The sequence below is a fragment of the Parasteatoda tepidariorum genome, chromosome 1, assembly GCF_043381705.1.
Source record: "Parasteatoda tepidariorum isolate YZ-2023 chromosome 1, CAS_Ptep_4.0, whole genome shotgun sequence".
Taxonomy (NCBI): Eukaryota; Metazoa; Arthropoda; class Arachnida; order Araneae; family Theridiidae; genus Parasteatoda; species Parasteatoda tepidariorum.
The window spans coordinates 39,989,969-40,011,820 of NC_092204.1; the positions used below are offsets into that span (position 1 = coordinate 39,989,969).

Consider the following 21,852-nt stretch of genomic DNA (forward strand, 5'->3'; position numbering starts at 1 on the left):
TTCTCCGTACGTTAAACTAGATTCACATTGAGTCGCGAAGTGATTAATGATCTCTTGAAGGTTGAGCAGTGGTGATGTATTGAAGTAAACTAAGTTAATTAAGATGAAGTAATGTAGAATATCACTAATTATATTTTATGTACACTTATTAAGTTTACTCCTAAAATAATCACAAACATCGCCAACTTGCCAAAAACGAATGGTTTTATTTTCCTAACAGGTTATTCAAACCGACCCTGTGATTGCTGTACAGAAATGTACACATAATATGGACTTATATGTACTGCATATAAGCCCATAATTGCTGTCCGAAAATCATCTAAATCGTTAAGAAGTGTTTTAGTATCACTAGTAAAATTACAAAAAAAAACTAGTAAGCTGATTTGGAAACTAACACTCAGATTTAAATTAAATACAGAATTACTGTGCATCAAAAACTTAATTTAATTTTTACCATGTTCAAATAAAATTTGAAAAAAATAATAATTTTTTTGAAAAAAGTGAATGTAACTTGATTTTTGAAGGAAAGAAAAACTAAATTTATAAAAATTTTTGCATTTGAAATGTAATATTATATAATAATAAAATTTTTATTAGCAAACTATTATACCTATCAACTATCACTTATAAAAAATACAATTAGTTTAAATTAACTGAAGCGAGAATAATTGTTAAAACTATTAAAAATGCACTTATTCTTTACAACTACTTTATGCATCATATAATTCCCCCCCCCCAAAAAAAATAATTTTTCAAACATACGTATAAAAATTTCGAGGAATAAAAGTAGAAAATATATCGAACAGCACAAATTCAGAAATATTTATCTTTAATTATCTCATAAATATTTTAAAAACAATTTATTTTCTTAAAATAAAAATCATGTCGTTATATTTTTCATGATATTTCTAACTTTTAAGGAAATCCCCATTTTACTAGTATGGAAAAGAATATACCTTCTCATTCTTTCTAGAATTCAAAGAATTCCAAATATTCAATTCAAGAGGAATTTCAAAATTGTACTTGTAACAAGATATTTAAATTGTTCAAAGAAAATTTGTTAGAGACTGTGAAACTTTTGAACAAATAGGTGGAAATGAAATCGGTAAATAGCTAAAGTGCCGAAACTTTTTTCTCCGGAAATAGAAGAGGAAGTAATTTTTTTCCATTTTTGGTAGGATTTACGAAGTACATATATTTTTAAACAGTCGTACAAAAAATTCGAACGAAAATGAAACAGACGTTTTAAGATTAAGTTTTATTTTAATATTAAAAATTCGTTACATTTATTATTGTTTAAAACATTCTAATATATTTGAATTTTTATGAAATAAAAGTTCTTAAATTCACTTTATTGATTAAAGAAATAAATATTTACTAAATATTTTAATTTTATTAATTATTTTGCAGCGGTCTCCAGTAACTTTAATTAATTAACTGATTTCCATTACTAGAAATTTTATTTCTACATTATCAGAATCTTTTTTAAAAAAAAATATGTAACATTCTAATCAATTTTAAAATATTACAAATTTAATTATTTTTTGCTCCTAGCAAAATAAATGTTTCATAACTAACACAATTAATGCAATTATAATTCTGAATACAATTTATATTAAAAATTATAATTATATTATGATTAATATGAAGTGAATAACTAAAATAATAATTCAATTATTTATGGAGCAAATAATTTAACAAAATAGTTCATTATAAGATTTGAAAAGTACTTAAATGGTACTTTATAAATGGTAAAAATGGTTTTGATTTTAATGTTTCTCAATTTCATATACTCATTTTTGCGATGCTTTAAAATAATTGCTTTATATCAATTAATAGCAAAAAACAATGTTTAACAAAGTGCAAATTTTTCTAAATAAATTTGTTCGACTCTTAATATATATTTAAAAAATTATAGTTTTGGATCATATACAATTTTTATATAATATTCTTTAAAACTTTTTTTTATATCATATTTACTTTCTAAATGTGCCTGTTGAAAAATTTCATGCTACAAAAAATAAATACAATAAATTTAATGCTGGCAAATCTTTAAAAATCAATTTCATAAATTTTAAAAAACTAAAATGATTTAATAATTTTTTTAAAATTATTATTTAGGATGTTAATTTTTTTCTTACAAGTATTTAGGTCAATTCAATTGAAACTTTTTTTATATTTAAGCAAGCAATACATTTGAAACTTTAAACACATTTTATATAGCTGTAGGCATTAAAAAGAAATAAATTAATTAAAAAACAACAACCTACTTTTAGCATTATTAGTAAGGAAAGAAAAGTTGTTTCATATTAATCGTAATGAATTAATTAGTATACATTACTGAAATAAAAATTGTCTGCAAAGTTTTGAAATCATTCTTTTTTGTTATCAAATTGTGTAAAAGAAACTTTTAATTTTTAAAAAATTAAAATTTTAATCTTTGTGCAGTTTTTAAAAAAAAAAAATAATGTGATAAATATATTTTGATTAAAAAGAATAAAAAGGTACTTTAATCAATTTCAACTAATGATTTGACTATTTTTAATTTCATTAGAAGTTATTGAGCGAAACGAGTTAGAATAAACAAATTTTTTTAACTTTAGCTTAAAATCTTGTCCTCCTAATCTACATAAAGCAGTTTTTATGAAAAAATATGATTTAGTATTTGGAATGAAATCGTGAATTATTCAAATCTGCTACAACTATCCAAACAAACTTAACCTAAAACACGATGCACATTTAAACTTTAATTAACTGTTTCGTATTCTTTTTCACAATAGCTCGTAGTTAATCTCGCGACCCATAAAATTCTTTCTCAGACCATTCCCTTTTCAGACACGAACTTCACTTCGCGTGATTTTTGATCGAATGCAGTCACTGACGAGTTGAAAAGTAAAGAATGGATTGGCAAAAGCTGAAAGGAATTAAATGAGAAAATCAAAAACTAATTACTTTACCTCAATAGCTAAATTGTGAATGTTTCTTAAAGATGAAGCATTGAATGTGTACTTTTATTTCTAATTCGTATTTGCATTTAGAAATTGAATAGTAACATCAAAATTTGGAATTTTTAAATTTCAAACTTAATTTTAGAAATTAATGGGAGCAATTCTTACCTCTTTCTTTCGTTTCATTGAGAACTTTAAAGCTGAACATTGGTAGCCAGAGATGTGATATTGATCGATTATTTAACGCCGGTTATGCAGAAAAACACAATTAATCGTTAACAGTTTAGATTCACAGTCAGAATTTGAGAAAAAAAATAAAGGCTAAAAACCAAGATAAGATTCCAAGAAAAATACTATTGTTGTATTTGCACTCGTTAAAATATTTATAGAATTCATAATTTGTCGTTGTTGTTGGTGTTGTTAATTTACGTCGCACTAGAGCTGCACAATGGGCTATTGGCGACGGTCTGGGAAACATCCCGGAGGATGATCCGAAGACATGCCATCACAGTTTTGATCCTTTGCGGAGAGGATGGCTCCCCCGCTTCGGTAGCCCGACGACCTGCGCGCGAAGTCGAGCACTTTACGGTAGCACAGTTTAACGAGGACCAATACCGCACACCCTCGGTCCCTACGCAGGCTGATCCAAGTGGTCACCCACCCGCACACTGACCGTAGCCAGTGATGCTTGACTTCGGTGATCTGCTGGGAACTGTGTCTTAACGATCAGTCCACTGCGGGACTCATAATTTGTCAACAAATTAAAAATTATACATAACCAAACAATTTGACTTGTTCATTCTTAACATTTGATCTTTCTTAACATTGTGAAAAACTACTTTCTATTCAGAATCGGAAATGTGAAAAAAGCTTCATTATCAGTGGAATGCTTGATACTTGTTTATCGTTAATGAAAAGAACGAGGAAAAGAGTACTTGAAAATACTTTCTACCAAATTTATATCAGAAAAAGAAACAATTTACGTAGGCTAACGATACATTTTTATTTGTCCCTAAAAAGATCAAAAGCGCCAATGGGTTCAAGTGTTTCGACCTATTTTAATTGATGTATTCACAGTTTTATTACACTAAAATATTACATTTGCAAGGTGTTTCACAATTTTCGATTTTATTACATATCTTTTGAATTTTGTCAAAAATCTCTTTGTTATTAAATATTTCATTTGCAGGGTGTTTCGTAATATTCGATTTTATTACATATTTTTTGCATTTGGTCAAGAATGAAGTTAAATAAATACAAATTAAGAAAAGAATTCACAATTTTAAAAGATATTAAAAATAATAATACTTCCTATGAAAAAAACGCGCAAAGCAGCGGTGAATTCGAAAGGAATTAAAACAAGAGAAACATTGAAATATGAAAAAAATGGATTAATATGGCAACCGAAGTTGACGTCTTCAGGGGATACCAACTTCGAAAGTCATAAAAGCAAAATCTTTTCTATCGAGAGAGCACGACAAAAAGTCTAAAATTGCTCTCTCTGTACCCCAAAGGTTTTGTCAAAGTCCAGGAAAAGAATATAATACATAATATAAAATATAGAATACATAAAGCAAATACAGAAGAATAAAAACAAGACAAATACATAAGAATAGTACGTACAAAAGTTGTCTATAAATACATTTATAGATAACATAACATTTAAAAGTTGTCTCTAAAGATTAACTTTTTATGTTATATANACAATTGTTATTACACTATGAAGCATATGTAGCAATTAAATTAAAATTCACAAAAACAAACAGAATAAACAATTATTAATAAAAAAAATTACAATTAATGCTAAAAAACAATTAATAACCATAAAAAACAAGCTAACAATTTAATAACTAGCAAAAAAAAAAAAATTAACAGTCCTGTTTAAACTAACATCTTACAACCTAATATGTTATTTGTCATCGAATCTGCAACAACAAAAGTCACACTGGTGTTACTTTAAGCTGTTTTAAGACATAGCAAAATGTTTTTTTTTTCAATGTAAATAAAGAGTTTTGAGTTGATAGTATTTAGTACTAGTATTTTCCCAATAATCACGAAGTCAAAATTATTTAATGGCGCATCTATGACCTCATTAAACAATTTTTTAGAGGAAATGTCACGTTGGTGTATAAAGGTTCACCACCCCTGGATAAACGCTTATATAAAACTATAGAAACTCTTATTGCAAAAAAATCGAAAGTATTGAATGGGACGGGACAGCTAAGGGGATAGGGCACTCGATTTCCAAAGATTCGATTCCTTGAATTTCGATTCGTGGATTGCTCTTGACTTGCGCCAATCACAGTGCTGACGTGAAACATCACTGATGGTAGATATATCATAGCTTAGATTCCCTTTGATGTCAGACTAACCGCGGACGTTTTCCCTCTTCATGGAACACAAATACAGGTCAGTCTCACTCAAAAATGAACGAAGACCAGTTTGGTCCAAGGCTTAATTCAGGTCCTTGCTTGTTTTCTGGGTTCAGTTTAAAGTTCAACATTGGTGGCCACAAATATGATATTGACCGATTGTTTAACTCCGGTTATGCAGAAAAACACAATTAATCGTTAACAGTTTAGGTTCACAGTAAGAATTTGAGGAAAAAAAAATTAAAGGTTAGAAAGCAAGATAGGATTCCAAGAAAAATATTATTGTTACAATTGCACTCGTTAAAATATTTATAGAAATTCTAATTTGCTGACAAATTTAAAATTATACATAATCAGACAATTTGACTTGTTCATTCTTAACATTTGATCTTTCTTTACATTGTGAAAACTACTTTCTATTCAGAATCGGAAATTAAAAAAAAGCTTCATTATCAGCGAAATGCTTGATACTTTCTTATCGTTAATGAAAAGAAAAAGAAAAGTGTACTTGAAAATACTTTATACCAAATTTATATCAAAAAATAGTATAAAATATTTTAAAACCCTTCTGTGAAATATTTTGATAAAATTAGAAAGAATTATGCAAAATAATAATTTTTAATCCTAATGTCCAGTTTTTATATTGAAAAATTTAAGCAGAGCATTTTAAATTTGAAAGAATTATTTTTAAAACAGGTCCTTGTTCTTTTTAAAAAAGTTACAGCCTTTTTATAAGTGACCAGTGAATTGATTTTTAATTAAAAAATATTAATTAATTCTTCTTATTACTGATTATTTATTTATTCAAACACATATTTTGGTAAACAACAATTCATTGGGACCAGTTTCTGAATTTCTGTCAGTCTACAAATTTAAAAGCGATAATCTACTACTGATTGTTAAATCAGAAGCTTTGTCAATGTTTAAGTCTTTTGTTTACATTTATTTAGTGATCGTGAAGCAAGCTGTTGGTTTAGCAAATTCTCAGGCTTTTACTGTTTTCAACTATCTCTTCGCCCTTATGCTATATTTGAATTAATGAACAAATTAACCTATTTTACGTTCTGCAATTCATATTTATAGAGTCTTTGTTCGCAAATTGTGCCTGGACTCTCTATTTCTATGGGATTAAGATAGAGCTTCCAGGAACAATTATTAATTATTAAATAGAATTCATTTAACAGGAACAAGTGATCTTGCTCTATGAACAGTAACAGTTACTGTGATAGAATAATATATTTCATTCAAAATTTATTAAAAATTAAATAAATTCTTATCTGAATAGTGTAATGTTCCGTCAGTCTATGAACTTAAAAGCGTCGATCTTGCTTATCAAATTAGAATATATATTTTTTTGCATTTTTTAGTGAGCGTGGAGCAGGTCACCAGAAGGCAGCATGGTCGCTTTGCTCCTCACGATTGAGAATTGGCATATATTTTTATTAAGTAGATGTTAATAATTACAATATTAATATAATATAATTATAATATTATTATAATATTATGATTAATAATTTATGTTGTAGCTGTTACATCGACTTAATGCAAATCAGGTTCAGAATAAAAGTAAAGTAGTCAGCGTTTTCTCTCTTATACACAAAGACACTCTTTTCCTTATTTTCTGGAATTACGTCGTTCAACGGCAGGACTTTCAATTGAGATAGGAAGAAAGACGAAAATTGTTCGTTTTCCGTATTACTTTCTACAGGTAGGAGTTTACTGCTGACAATACGCTTCATTAGATGGTGCTGGCTGAAGTGTGATAGCTCATTGTTCTCTGTCCTAGAAAGAGGCTCCGAGAATTTTGGCAAAGTAGCATCTGAATTTGTTTTTGAGAATGCTGATCTTCATGCCTTCCAAATAAGTGGAATTTAGAAAAAACCTCAAAATTTCAGATTCGTCACATTAACATTATTTTAATTGAATTCAGGAGTGGAATAACTGTTATGGGTTTTATGAACCTCAACTGATTTTGCGTGTGCTGCTGTGATGCGTGTGTCCATGATTTCATTTCCGTGCTGGTAATAAAATTATGATTCCAATCCCTTGATGGTGTCAATCCTAATGTTGATGGGACTTAAAAGTTCATTCACCCTGTGATAATGGAATTGGAAGTTCAATTCCTTGGTGGTGTCAATCCTATTGCTGATGGAAGTTAAAAGCTTAGTCTAGTCGTGGTAATGGAATTGGAATTTCAATTCCTTGGTGGTGTCAATCCTAATGCTAATGGGAGTTAAAAGTTTAGTCTAGTGGTGGTAATGGAATTGGAAGTTCAATTCCTTGCTGGTGTCAATCCTATTACTGATGGGAGTTGAAAGTTTAGTCTAGTCGTGGTAATGGAATTGGAAGTTCAATTCCTTGGTGGTGTCTATCCTAACGCTGATAGGAGTTAAAAGTTCAGTACAGGGGTGATGATGGAATTGGGAGTTCAATCTCTTGGTGGTGTCAATCCTAATGTTGATGCGACTTAAAAGTTCATTCACCCTATGGTAATAGAATTGGAAGTTCAATACCTTCGTGGTGTCAATCCTAATGCTAATGGGAGTTAAAAGTTAGGTCCAGTGGTGGTAATGGAATTGGGAGTTCAATTCTGGGGTGGTGTCAATCGTAATGTTGATGAAAGTTAAAAGTTCAGTCCAGTGGTGGTGACACTCCTGATATTTATGGAATTAATCCACGTCTTACTTCTAGCATTTTCTATACTACTTTCGGACGTTCCTATTTATCGATAAACCTCGTTTACTTAATTCTTTCCACTGTTGAGTTTTCATTCATGTGTCACAAAAAATTTATGTGAATCATGCTACAATAAACCCATGACTGAAAATGCACAAACAGTTTCTGAACAATAAGACTTCAAAAAAGTTTTTAAATTTTACTCGGGAACTGATTGCACGATTTAGTGGAAATTATGGATTTTGTTATTTAAAATTACATTGTCTGAACTGAAATAAAAATTTGCATACCTGACAATGCAAATTTTTTTTGTGATTATTATTAAATTTAATAGTGAAAAATAACAAATGAGTACAAAAAATTATTTTTGTGCTTCTCTTTAGATAAAAGAGTTTAATGAACGTATTCAATAATGATTTTGTTTGTTTAAATATGGCGAAATGTGCTAAAGTAATAAAAAGTACTAAAAGGAACTTAATGCTAATTGTACTTTTTAGACCGCTCTACTGATTGAACTGCTTCAGCCCCCAGATGGAGTCCTTTATCTTGAGGGGTGAATATTTGCATCCGTTTAAATAAATGTTTTTTTATTTAAAAAGAAACACTTTTTGGGGAATGACTATCTAACTTAAATAATATCTGCGTTACTTAATTAGCATATTTTAAGACATATTTTTTATGAAATTAAAAATATTAAATTGCAAATTTATATTAAAATAAGTGCTTTTGTTAACGACAAAAACTATTATTAGAAGTAATAATTTCGTTACTTCCATTTTTTTTGTGTCAACCAAATAAGTAGTGTTATCAAGCTCAAATTTTGTTTATATTCCTCTTAAAATATTCTCTTTTCAAAAAAAGTTCTTATTCAAGTTCTTTCATATTTTAAAGAAGCATGATTCATACGTAAAAGTGAGTTTAAAAAAAGGTCTGAACTTTGGATATGCGAATGATTCTATATTATTTAAGTGCTTAAATTAGATTTTTAGTTTTGGGAAATGCACTCAAGAAAATGTATTCTAATGTTTTGGCGGAATTGCTCTTTACCTCAGTTTAGAAAAACGCAAAGGAGCAATAAGAGAGGAAAGAATTTTTGGTTATTCATTAAAGAAATGATTCTCGAAACTTTTATGTGCAGAAGATAATGGAAAGAATATTTCATAAAAGAAGCAAAATGAAACAAAGATTTGAGGGGGGGAAAAACTTCAAACGGCTTTTTTGTAAAATAAATAAAAATAAATTTCGAATGCTAAAATTTTATGCTTAAATAAATTAATATATCACACAACGGAAAACTCTGGTGACATTACCGTACTGTGTGGTAATGTGCTTTCTGGTAAAAAAAAAACAGTTCTGATAATTTTGGGTTATAATATCAAAGCATACGGTAGTTAAATCATTCCTCATTCATTTGGTAATTTTTCCGTTCATATGGTAAACCATAAATTCCGGTTTCAAAATTATAGTTCTTACCACCACAAATTCAGTAAAAAATATAAAACTGTGAAATAAATTTAATCAAATAAATGGTTTTTATGCCATGCTCTAAGGTATCCTAATGAAATTACCAAATTTTAGCACATTTACCAAATTTTGTCGCATAATTTAAAACAATATTTTACAATTAATTTTGCCAAAATCATTACCAAAGTGCTTCGGTAAAAACTCTCAAGCTTTATCATGTTCCCATAGAGCCAGAAACAAGGTAAATTGTGCTATATTCTAATAGTTGTGGCCATACTTTTTTCCCAATGCAGATTTCAAGAGCATATGCAAATGTTTCTGACATTTTCTTTTCTTCCTCTCTTTCTTAAATTATTTATTTACTTGTTTATTAAATTTTTATAATATAGTAATTTATTTGGCTTAAAATATTTGTTTCTTTATTTGATAGTATTCGAATGTGAAAAAATTTAAGACAAATATATTAAATGAGCCACTTTTATAACACTAGTTTCATGTTTGGGACTAAATATGCCTGTGAAGATCAAGTGGGGAAAACAGTTCATCTTGATTTTTTCACATAACATGAAGATTAAATTACCACCTGTTGCATTTTGAGTATTACTACACTGTTAAAATTTTCCTTCTAAAATTACGGTAATATAACTGGCAGCTGTCTGTCCATCCGATTAACCATGAAGTTTACGGAAAAGAAATTTTTTTTCCTTTATGGTATTATAACCATTTACAAAAATATCGTTCTAAAACCATGAATACAAAACTATACGGTTTTTTAACCATTTGCAGCTAGCATTTTTTAAAAACGTAATAACTTTTTAATTAGACATAGAAGCTCGGCTTTTCGTAAGTTAATGGTCATTGGAGAGTGCCGGACACTGGGAATTCTTCACGTGTTGATGGGAATGGAGAAAATATTGTAGTGTCAACACTAGAACTCGGAATTCCAGTTCTGATGGTCATGAGATTGACAGATGAGCCCGCTCGGCTATGATATGTACGCAGTAGCGAAGAACTAAGTAGTTTCATTAGGTGGTTCCAGTTGGTGCTATAAAATTCTGGTTGTTTAACCGTATTAGGTGAAAGCAGTTAATAAACAGTTTTTCTTAAACTTAACAGTTTGATTACCATTTCATTTACGGTTATTTGACTGTGTTGATTAAATATGGTAAAATAGCCATGCAATCAATTGTTATTTAAACATTTCTTCCGAGAAATTTCTAACAGTGTAAGTTTTGTCAAACCAATAACGTGTAAAATCAGTTCGCCCCGAGAGTTATTACGCAGTGAAAATAGACCGTGATGAAGAAAAGCTGTACATGCCCGTCTTGAAATTCGTTTTTTTCTCAGAATCAGCTTTCATGAACATAAATTATTCTTTCTCTTTGATCTTTATTATGGAAAATGGATAAAAAAAAGATGAGTTGAAAAAAATAATTTGAAAGTGGAGAAATAATACTAAATTAGTATAAAATTTAAAAGATGGAAATCAAAAATGTCATGTTTTACACAATTTTAAAGTTTCCGCTAAAAAAGTTGCAAAAATACACAGAAAAGAAATGTAATCGATCTGTAAGTAAATATTCAAGAATACCTTTTTTTATACTAGATGCAGTAAAGGTTATTTTGTTAAGAGTTTTTTTTTTAATAAATGTAAGCTGTTTCTGTTTTAAAATCCTTCAGGGAAAACAATGAAATAAATTTCGAATATTCAAATTCTTTCAACTATTTAAGTGAGTACTGTCATATTTTAAATTTGCAATTTTTATATTAAAAAAAGCAATTTTTCTCTTTTAAAAGGATTCACGAAATTAAGTTAATAAAAGGCTAATTAATTTTAAAAGAGAATTATTTTTTTATTATTTATTTTTAAATAAGTCTAGTTTTGAAAAGAATTCCATTTTAGCCAACGTTAAAAATGAAAAATAAAGATTTAAAGCAACATTATTGAGTAATTTAATATTGACCTATTTTAGACATAAAAGCTTAGCTGAATTTTTGGCAACTAAATATTTTATGAAAAATATTGAGAACAAATAATACAGTTTATCAAATACGATTTATCAAATTATATTCCTTAGTAGATACCGTTGTAACGAAGTTAAATTGGGTTTCCCTATCCCCTGCTTACTTCGCCCACCAAGCTCCTTGATTGCTATACAATCATTTTCTTCTTTGTTTTTTTGACGGTAAGATAGCTCCATCTAAATATAAAATCATTCAATTGAAGAAACTCAAATTGTTTTATAGTATTAATACAGATTTACTCATAGCTTTCAATGCTATTGTGATGAAAAATCATTTAATTCAGTCACTTCGTTTAATTCATCAACGTCATTGTAATTTTTTTTAAGATCTAAATTAATTTTTGGTTAGTATAAAAACTTCCTAATAAGTTTTTTACAATTTTGTAATCATTATTTTACAATGCTTAATTCATTACATTCATTACAATGTTTAAGTAAAAATAAAACTTCTAGCTAACTAGACACGGAGCTGCAGTTGAGAATTGAGTGCTCTAGTTAGTCATAAAGTGGATGAAATTTTAATCACGAGAGGGAATCGTCACAGATGCAAAAGCGAGTTAATAAATATGTAGCAAAAATGGCATTGATATTGGCTATGAATTATTAAAATATATACCATAGGTAATTACCTATGATATGTCTGTCCAGTGAATAATTTGTTTCTCTTTCACGATAAGGCTATATTTTTAAGATTTTTGGTGTGGTTTCTTTCAGCACTCAAAAACCAGTTGATTTCGTTGTACCAAGTGCTCCTGTAACAACCCTACCAAGTCCTGTAGACCCTGCAGTGACAGCAAATTCCATCGAAAGTGCTGGCGCTCTGTGTACAAAGTTGTCTCAGTTAGAAGGAGGTAAAAAAAAAATTCTAATTCTATAAAAGTCTCTTGAGAATTCCCGTTTTTAAATATTTTTACAGCCACTGTTGTATTTAAGAATACTTGTAATAAAACAGAATAAAAAATTTTAAAAATCACGTTTTTCAAGTGTTATATTAGAATGACGTATACCATTTTTGTCACACCTAAGACAAAAAAAGGTAGAGCGCATCACTTTTTAGTGACGTGGGGGGGGGCTCTTTAGTGAAAGTAGTTTATTACGAAAGTGATGCAAACTACGTTTTTCGTTTTAGGTTGAACAAAAAAAAAAATTCCTCCATTCCTCTCCTCTTGAAAAACGTGGTTTTAAATTTTTTTTCAAAAATTTAAATATTGTAATTTAAATATAATAATTCAAATATTATAATTTTTGAATTAATTTTTCATGTTTTTTTTTAAAGTTTTGCGCCTGTTTGATCTTTTTATTTTTAGTTTGTATTTTTTATCTCGGAAATTAGTCGAAATTCCAAAAATGGCAATATAGATTTACTTTTCAATTAAAGATAGGGTATACTTTGAACTATGTATAAATAAAGCAAAACAGCATGATTAAAAGAAAAGTGCTTTATTATAATCATCTATTGAATCTAGGCCTCGTTTTCATTAACCAATAGATAGTACACAAATGTGACGTCAAGTTTAAATAACTCTTCTGGGCTAGAGCCTCTGAATTAGATATGCCCACTCGTCCGCCATTTTGGAGCAAAACCTTTCCCCAATGCGGAAGAGCTACAAGATTTGGCAACTTATTGCTACGAACGATACTAACCTCAACTAGGATAATTCGCAAAGAAAAATGTGTGAGCATACATCGATTTACTTTTTTTCGGAAAATTTTTTCTTAATACTTGAATAAATTAATTAAAAATTTAATTATTTTGTTATTTAAAAGAAAACTATTATTCATTATTAGATAGAAACATTCTGTTCACATTTTTAGCCTTTTAATAATTATTAAATAAAGAAACAAGCAAAGGGAGAAGAATCAGTAAATTTATACTTACATTAGATTTAAGCTCATCTAAAATTGATTATTGTTTTGGACAACTTATCCATTCTCTCTTTTTAAAGGAATCTCTCTTTTAAAGGATTTTTAAAGGATTTGGAATAGCATCAGGCCTTAATTTTTTTTTTTTACCATCCTTCGTATTTAAGTTGAGATTCTACGAAATGAATGTAGAAAATTTTAAATACTGTTTTTATTTTCGTACTTAAATTAAATCACATATTCAGAGTTTAAATTTTGCAAACATATTCCCATTAACTTTTCTACCACAGGCCCTAATTATTTCAGCAATTAATCACAAGAATTTCAAATAAAAAAGATAACATTTATAGATCCAAAAACGTATGGAAGATCGCAAATTAAATAGATCTCTTATTAAAAAAACAGTTTGAACTTTAAGTGATATATTATAAGTAACTAAAAAATTTTAAATGAGCCAGGATTAAAAAGCTAAAAATATGATATATTAGTAAATCAAAATTAAATACAATTAGAAACAGGCAAATATTTATTTTTAACAAAATGAAAGGAAGCACTTAAGGTGAGTACAAAACTTGGCGATTCGAGAAAAGTTTGGCGAAAACTTATTCAGCCAATCTCTTGCCTTTATTTGGTTTTATACCACACAAACATTCAAAATTGTTAAATAAATTATTAAATGTTGCTTAAAGGTCATATTTCAAATAAGTATTTACTTAATTGATGCAATTTTCAATGGAAATTCTTATATTCGATATATAGTTAGAACTGAACAATTCAAGTAACCAAGAAAAGTTATTCGCTTATTTATTTTTAAAGAATCAGACATTGGAAAACAAATTCTAAAAACTTCAGGTCGTTAATATACTACAGATATAAGTAAATAAATTCAATAAATTATAAGTAAATGAGTTTTTACCTCAGATAAGCGAGCTCCACTTCCAGGCTGCCAGCGATATCTTCTGCAATTTATTACCAATTTCTTCTTTCTATTTCGAGATCTGATAAAAATTAAAATTCTTAACATTAGAAACCGTTTAAACTGTTTGCACAATTCATTGCTACGCAATTGCCCAGATCAATAATTATAAGTATCTAAATGGGCTTCGAACTCTCACGCTAATGTTAACACTACTTAATTAACGAACTTATTTGCTCGACAATGGCGGACAGTACAGCTACCACTAAAGAAGAGCCTTATTCTGAGCCCCTCCCTAAAATCCCTCAGCGAGATAAGTGAATTTAATTATTCTGTTCTACATTGGGATTCAAAACCCAATCTCTGATAGCTTTGTGCTACTCGCTGTACTAGGTGATACCCAGTACTGTAAGACGCAATAACAAAGTTTTCTACTTTTACTTAAAAAATTACTTTTGATTTTTGTCGTATGATACATTAACTATTAAAATCTTCTTCTTTAAGGATCATATTGAAAAAACGTTACCGGTACCCTACAGAAGTCGTGCTATATTATTAGGAATAAAAACGAACACCTTTATAATTCTAACAATTTTACTTTTATTTTATTATTATTTGTACGCNTTATGTCAAAACACAATTTTGTGTCAAGTTTCGTGCCTGGGCGAGGCTTCTGGGGCGATATATTGTGATTACAGACAGACACACAGCCGCTTTTATTATTATGTATAGATTATTTGTACGCTAAATAAATTTAACTAGAAATTTCAAAGTTCTTCTGTTTCTAGCTCTTTTATTAAGGATTTTTAATTTGTTCGCTTTAAAAATGTACCTAATAAGATTCAAAATTCTATCGATTATTAGAACGCAAAATTCTCAGATTACTTAGACTTCCTATTATAAGTGTCCATATGATTAAGAAACGTAATTATTACTTTTAGTTTATAACTATTTGTAGGCTAAATAAATACAACTAGAAGCTGCAAACATCTTCTGTTTCTAGCTCTTTTATTAATCATTTTTAATTAGTTCGCTTTAAAAATGTACCTAATAAGATGCAAAATTCCATCGATTATTAGAATGTAAAATTCTCAGATTACTTAGACTTCCTATTATAAGTGTCCATGTGATTAAGAAACGTAATTATTACTTTTAGTTTATAATTATTTGTACGCTAAATAAATGTAACTAGAAGCTGCAAACATTTTCTGTTCCTAGCTCTTTTATTAATAATTTTTAATTTGTTCTCTTTAAAAATGTACCTAATACGATGCAAAATTCTCAGATTACTTAGACTTTCTATTATACGTGTCTATATGACTAAGAAACGCAATTATCTTAAGTCACTGGAATACAGCTGCGATAAAATTGTATTAGACTTTATGTATTAAAAATGAACTTTATATATTAAATTTTATGAAAGATATGTTGGTTTTGAAGGTATGAAAATATTATTTAGGTCCTACTTTACTGGGAGGTTTAAATCCAGAAATATACAAATCTGTCCCAGAGGAGAAGTCAGAGGAAGACAATTTCCCTGAAAATCACATCGGTCGTCTTTGGTTCGGAGTTGAGTATGATGTTGCCACTGAAAGACTGATTGTTCGATTAGTAAAAGCTAAAAATATTCCAAGCAGAGTATATGGGGCTGTCAACTGCTGTGATCCTTTCGTAAGGTATAATCCTTTGTTTTCCCTTTTTAGATAACAATTTATTTAATTACTAGCTGAATGGTCATTCTCCGTAATTGATGAAAAAACGCAAACAAACAATAAATTAGTACTGAACAACACTACGAATTCATGCACAAAACTGAAAGGCAAATACCAACACAATTAAATCTACAGTAATATCAATTTTTTTATTATACTATTTCTTAACCTTACTGATGACTTTGAGATTAAAAAAACAAGCGGTTTTAGTCTTTCATCCAATCAAAATAGAGACTGTCTGCATTCAGTATCATTTGGCATGATACTGTTACTCAAGACAAACTCGTAACCGTTAAAATTTACCACAATCAAATGATTTTCTCTTATAATTCCATTAGAGGCCCGTAAAGACCTCTTTACGCAGTATCTATATTAAGACTTCACAGTTGAATAGATAACAAATATAATAATTATACCTATATTAATATATTTGGTAACTATTAAAACTGCATCAATTCCTATAATACCAAAAGTGTCTATTACCAAAATTAATTAAGCAACATTGGTTTAAATAATAGTATGGCGACTTTTTCTCGTTTCTCCTCAGTGAATTTTACTATCTCTCGATTAATTGTGCTATTTTTGTAAGTAGCGTATGTTTTGTTTCAATTAGTACCCATTACAAAAATTTATTGGGCAACATTGACGTCAACGATTTGGTGATTTTTTTATGCTCTGTTAAACGAATTTGCTTTCTAAATTATTATTGCTTTCTGATACAAATCTTTTTTTTTATTTCAAATACCGTTGATTTTAAATTATTTAGTTTCCTATAAACACCTTTTTATAGCCTAAATAGAAGTAATTTAAACATGGGGTGTCAAATTACTTTAAGAATGCTAATTTGGTGACGAAGTCTGCCTATGCTACCACGCTCATGTTGATCATTGAGTTTATCAGACGAAACGAATAAAAAATAATTAAATATCTAAAAATGTGCAATAAACTCTTTTTTAAATTAGAGTTATAAGCTAGCAAATATTATTGATGTAATCCTTAAAATATTTGAGAAAACAGAATTATCAGTCTATTTATTTTTATCAGTAGATGGATTTAAACGAATTAAAAAAATACTGCACTTTTCAAATATTTCTCCCAAATGATCTAAAGGAAATTTTTGAGCGACTTTTAGGATTGGGGATTAAGTCTTTAAAATGTCCAAATTTTTTTAAACTTCGTAAGCTCTTAGCCGCATAATCTTTTTGGAGGGATGTTAGTTTAGTACGTTACCGGGATGCACCCCGGGAAAGTAAGCTACTTAATTTCTCTAAAAATTATAGTAAGGAATATAATAAACTCTTTTAAAATTAAATAGTGAGAGAATTATCATATTTTGAACACTAGTTTTAATTTATTTTTTTAAAAACAAAGCTAAAAATAATACCCTTGCAACAAGAAATTGAATACAAGGTAGAAAAAAAAAAACTGATTTTTTTTTCTTTTTTTTTTTTTAGTTGTAGAACGAATGGAAGAGACTAAGAATTGTTAAATAATAATTAATTCCTTATAATTAAAGCTTAATATTAAATTTACTGAAATGATTTAAAATTTTTTGATTTTAATATTAAAATCAACGCGGTTAGGCGTGTGGCAAGAGTTAAGAAGTTTTCTCGTGAGCGCCAAGTCTTAATGGCTCTTGATGTACGCTATTGTACGCTGATGGATAACTAGTCAACTCTTGCCTCTGTGACGTAGCTAAATTAATAGTTAACCGAGCTTTAAACCAAAACATTAATATTTGTCTCATCCAGGCCACAACTTTGTTCTGGACATAAACAAAAACCGGTTCTGAAGCGTGCGAAGAACTTCCCTCTTTCTCAAACAGACACAAAGCAGAGCTGGTTACGTAATAGAACCGAATAAAATAGAGAGATTTTTCATCATGTAACGTGAATCAAACGTTACTAAACCATATTATGCTGATTATGCTGCATGTGACTGCAAGATCTTTAAAATAATAAGCTTTATGTTTTATATAAACTTTTATACTACATCAATTTCCCTCTTGCGTTAAAGTGTCACATGTATATCTTTTAAATTTCCTAAAAAATCGAAGTTGACGAAATCGAGAATGATACTTAATTGCCAGCTTGAAAACTGCTAAAGTAAAACTTCTCCGAATGATTAATTATGAATTAACACCTTTATTGTTTTTACATACAAATTCATACAAATGATAATTAAAAAATATATGGGGAAAAATAGTTTTCTTTTCCTGAAATATTCACTAGAGGTATTTAAGTTTTCTTTGTACATAAAAAGTTAATATTTACATATATCTAAATTACTAGATTTATTAACAAAGGATTTGTTTTTAAGAAAAATTTATTTCCTCTTTTTATTCTGAAGTTAATAATTAATTGGTGTCCAACAAAGGAAAATGTAATACTTTGTGCTATGTAGACTAAAGCAAAATATAACGTGTATGAAGCACAACTGAAAATGCGTAAATCGACAAAAAACATAAATTTATCAATTTATGTATTTTCATTTGTGCTTTACTCACGTCGTTTTCTGCTTTAATTAATTGGTGCTTGATAAAAAAAAGTATAGGAAAAAATTATTTTTGTGCTTTGCTTGTTAAAAGTTTTTTTTTCTCTTAGAGAACAATAATTGTCTAACACTTACAACTATTCATCATTATGAAAATTAAGCGTTCACAATTGTTTGTTAAAAATTTACTATTAAAAATTGTAAAAATAAAATTTAAATTTTTGAAAAATTTTATATGACCTCTTTTTTATGATACGAAATGCAAGTTTAAAAGAAATATTTGGCACAACCAAAAGAAATTTATAAACTTTCCTATGATTTTTGTGCACAGAATATATCATCTTGTCTCAATAACTTGTTTCCAATCTATTCTCGTTGTTCAAGGAAAAATGTGTTATCAATCTAAAATTCTTTTCCTGAAAATGCAATATTTTTGTAGCCATAAGTTAAGCCATAAGGGTGAGGAAAGGTAAGTCTCGGGGGGATTAACAGGGATTATGTCAGTTGAGTATGTCAAAAGCAAATTAATCCATGCCGGCTTTGGCATAGCCCCGAAACATGTGGTACTTTACTGTTCTTGGTATAACTTATAAAAATAGCCAACTTTTAATTTTTTAAGATCGTTTGTTATTGTGTAGATTATTTTATGAACTTAAACTTTTTATTAGATTTAAATTCTAGCAGTAAAAGAAAATTTCATTTATTTTAAATGGTAATAATAATTTTTATATTTAACTACAGGGTGATTTAAAATTAGCACAAGGAAGAGTTTTAAAAGAAAGCACATATCTTGACCATGAATTTCTTATTGGTTCATAAAGTGCACAATATAAGACTATACATAAAATACCATAGCGGTCAATAGTTTTCGCAGTTTTACTTGTACACGAGAACTCTTTCGTCATTATTTTCATAATAAACATTTTGCATAAAATGGCTGAATTTTCTTAATGCAGCACTCTATAAGGCGTGGAGCCTTATTGATGGTTTATTGAAATAAACCTTATAGTATGACCTTTTTGAAATAAACCTTATAATTAAAAAAAGAATAAGGTTTCTATGGCATTGAATTGTATGATGTTGGTGGCAACCCAGATCATGAAAACGAGAAATTACACGGCCTGAAAATAACTCAACAATACTCAAAACATTGCTCAGCGATGAAAATGTTTCGTTATGAAGTGTAGCTCTCCTTTTTTAATAACTCTGAGCTATCAGTGGCTCGAACAATGCAAATGAAACAAAATTCACCCTTTGAAATACTCTTTATTTACGCACGTTCAGTTTAGCTAGTAAGAAAAATATTCAAAATAGCTCATTTTTGTGTCCTGTCTTTCATTTAATACGAAGTATTCCTATATTTCATTTCAACGCAACATTGTTTCAATTTCATGTAATATAAATTTTTCTCATCATCTGAAACTTCTGATGAACTAGTTTTATCTTTACTATGCGGCACAAAATACCGCTTTATGCGTTTCAGACGATGTAAAAATTTTGACAGAATATAGTCTCATAAATATTTCTGAGATATTTCGGAAATAGATTTAAAAAGAATCAAGAATAGTTTTTGAATATATCAATAGAGATTGCAGAAAAGAGGATGTTTTTAACTAAAGACGTTTCTGTATCTCATTTTTTTCAGCATTCGTTAGTTATTTGAAACAACAATATTTCAACAGTTTCAATATTTAACGCTGTATGAGCGTGAACTTGTCTGCTACATAGTGAAGTATATTAGGCGATTTTGTTTTATTTCAGAACTTGCATTTTTAGTCATATAATTAATTATGTAATAGAAAATAATTAAACGTAAAATGTATGTCTAATTTGTTTAGCCTTTGTTTTTGCTTAGTTATTGAAGCTAAGCCTCCGAAACTTTTATTTTTTATCATCTACTTCACTTACTATAAACTTATACAATTCATTAGCATCTAAAATTTCAAATAGATTCGAATATTTTTTTTTCTCTGCATGCTTAAACAATTTATAGAGGGATGTTATTAAAAAAAAGCCGATAACAAACTGTAATAAAATTGAATTATTTATTATGCATTTTGAAATTTATTTTTTAAAATTGAAAATCTTCCATCTAAGCAATTCTTGTTAAGGGGAAACGGTGATATAAAATGGTTTTTCCTTCGAATTCCATATAAAAAGAAATAAAATGTGCATCAATAATCAAACATAGCTTCTTTTGAATGGTATTTTTGAATTGAACTAAAAGTGATAAAACTTACTCTTATGGTTGTTTCCATTTGTTTTAATAAATCTTTCAGGATCTATCTTATGCCTGATGAACGAAGATATTTACAGTCCAGACCTAAAAAGAAAACATGTAACCCTAAATTTGATGAAACTTTTCTATTTCAGGTAAGTAAAACGTCACTTCTATTACTAAGATAATCTTCTTCTGTAGCTCTACAGCCTGTTGTAGGCCAAAGCTGTCTTCAAAAGTTTCTTCCATCAGGTATAATACTCTGCTCCACTCATTGGGAATTATCCACAAAGATAATCTAGTAGATAAATTAAATAGAGTGCCAAAAATATTTATTTTAAATATTTATGCAAAAAATTAATTATTAAGAATTTAATTCTGCTTATGCTAAAGCCTTATTATCACATTCTCAAACGCGTTTTTAATTAAAAAAACTAATTTAAAAATTTCTAAATCTCGCAAATATAAAATAATGAATATAGTTTAAAGTTTTTGTATTTTTAAATAAATTTTAATTCGTAAGAGAAAAAAAATCAAATCCTGTTTACGAATGAGGGGATTTGTCTTATGAATCCTTTGTAAATCAGATTATTATTCAAGTAATTCTTATTTATTTGGAATTTTTGAAACTTTATCCAAACACCGTTACACTTTAGTTGGAAAATAATTAAATCCGGTTAAGTCCGGTTAATCCTTCTAAGGATGTTTCATAAGTAATCACTCTTACAATCGTACAAAATGCTACTTTCATTGTTGTCGAAAACAGTTGTTCATACTTATGTTACGTATGGTATCTCACTAGGTAGTGTTTTTTAAGATGATTACCAAAATGATGCAAAACAACAAGAAAAAGAGTCACGGATTTTGAAAATGAAAAGCGCTTGTAGGATAATTTTTAACATTAGAGAATTTAACCCACTACATTGTCTGGACTCGCAAGAAAGTGGAATTCTTTCTTTGATTTTAATTCTCAATGTCGGTTTTTATTTTAAAAAAGATTCATTTATTTTAAATACTTAAAATATTTGCCTATTCCAAACCTCAGTCAATTCTTCTCAACAAGAGAGTATATATAGTTCAAAATCAAAGTTTTTCTGCGAGTTTAAACTAATCACTCTGTTGCGCTTTTATTATTCTTGTCGAAAGAGTTTATGCTTGTACAGTAA

General features: G+C 28.5%; 1 protein-coding gene across 1 annotated transcript in view; it reads left to right on the plus strand.

The window, feature by feature from the left end:
- The window catches only part of LOC107447089 (synaptotagmin-15), a 67,628-nt gene that overhangs the window by 26,504 nt on the left and 19,272 nt on the right, over positions 1-21,852 (plus strand). Inside the window, exons 3-5 of the mRNA XM_016061903.3 lie at positions 12,199-12,335; positions 15,723-15,939; positions 20,748-20,841. Of these exons, the coding sequence (XP_015917389.2) occupies positions 12,199-12,335; positions 15,723-15,939; positions 20,748-20,841 (448 nt within the window). The remainder of the gene's footprint in view (positions 1-12,198; positions 12,336-15,722; positions 15,940-20,747; positions 20,842-21,852) is intronic.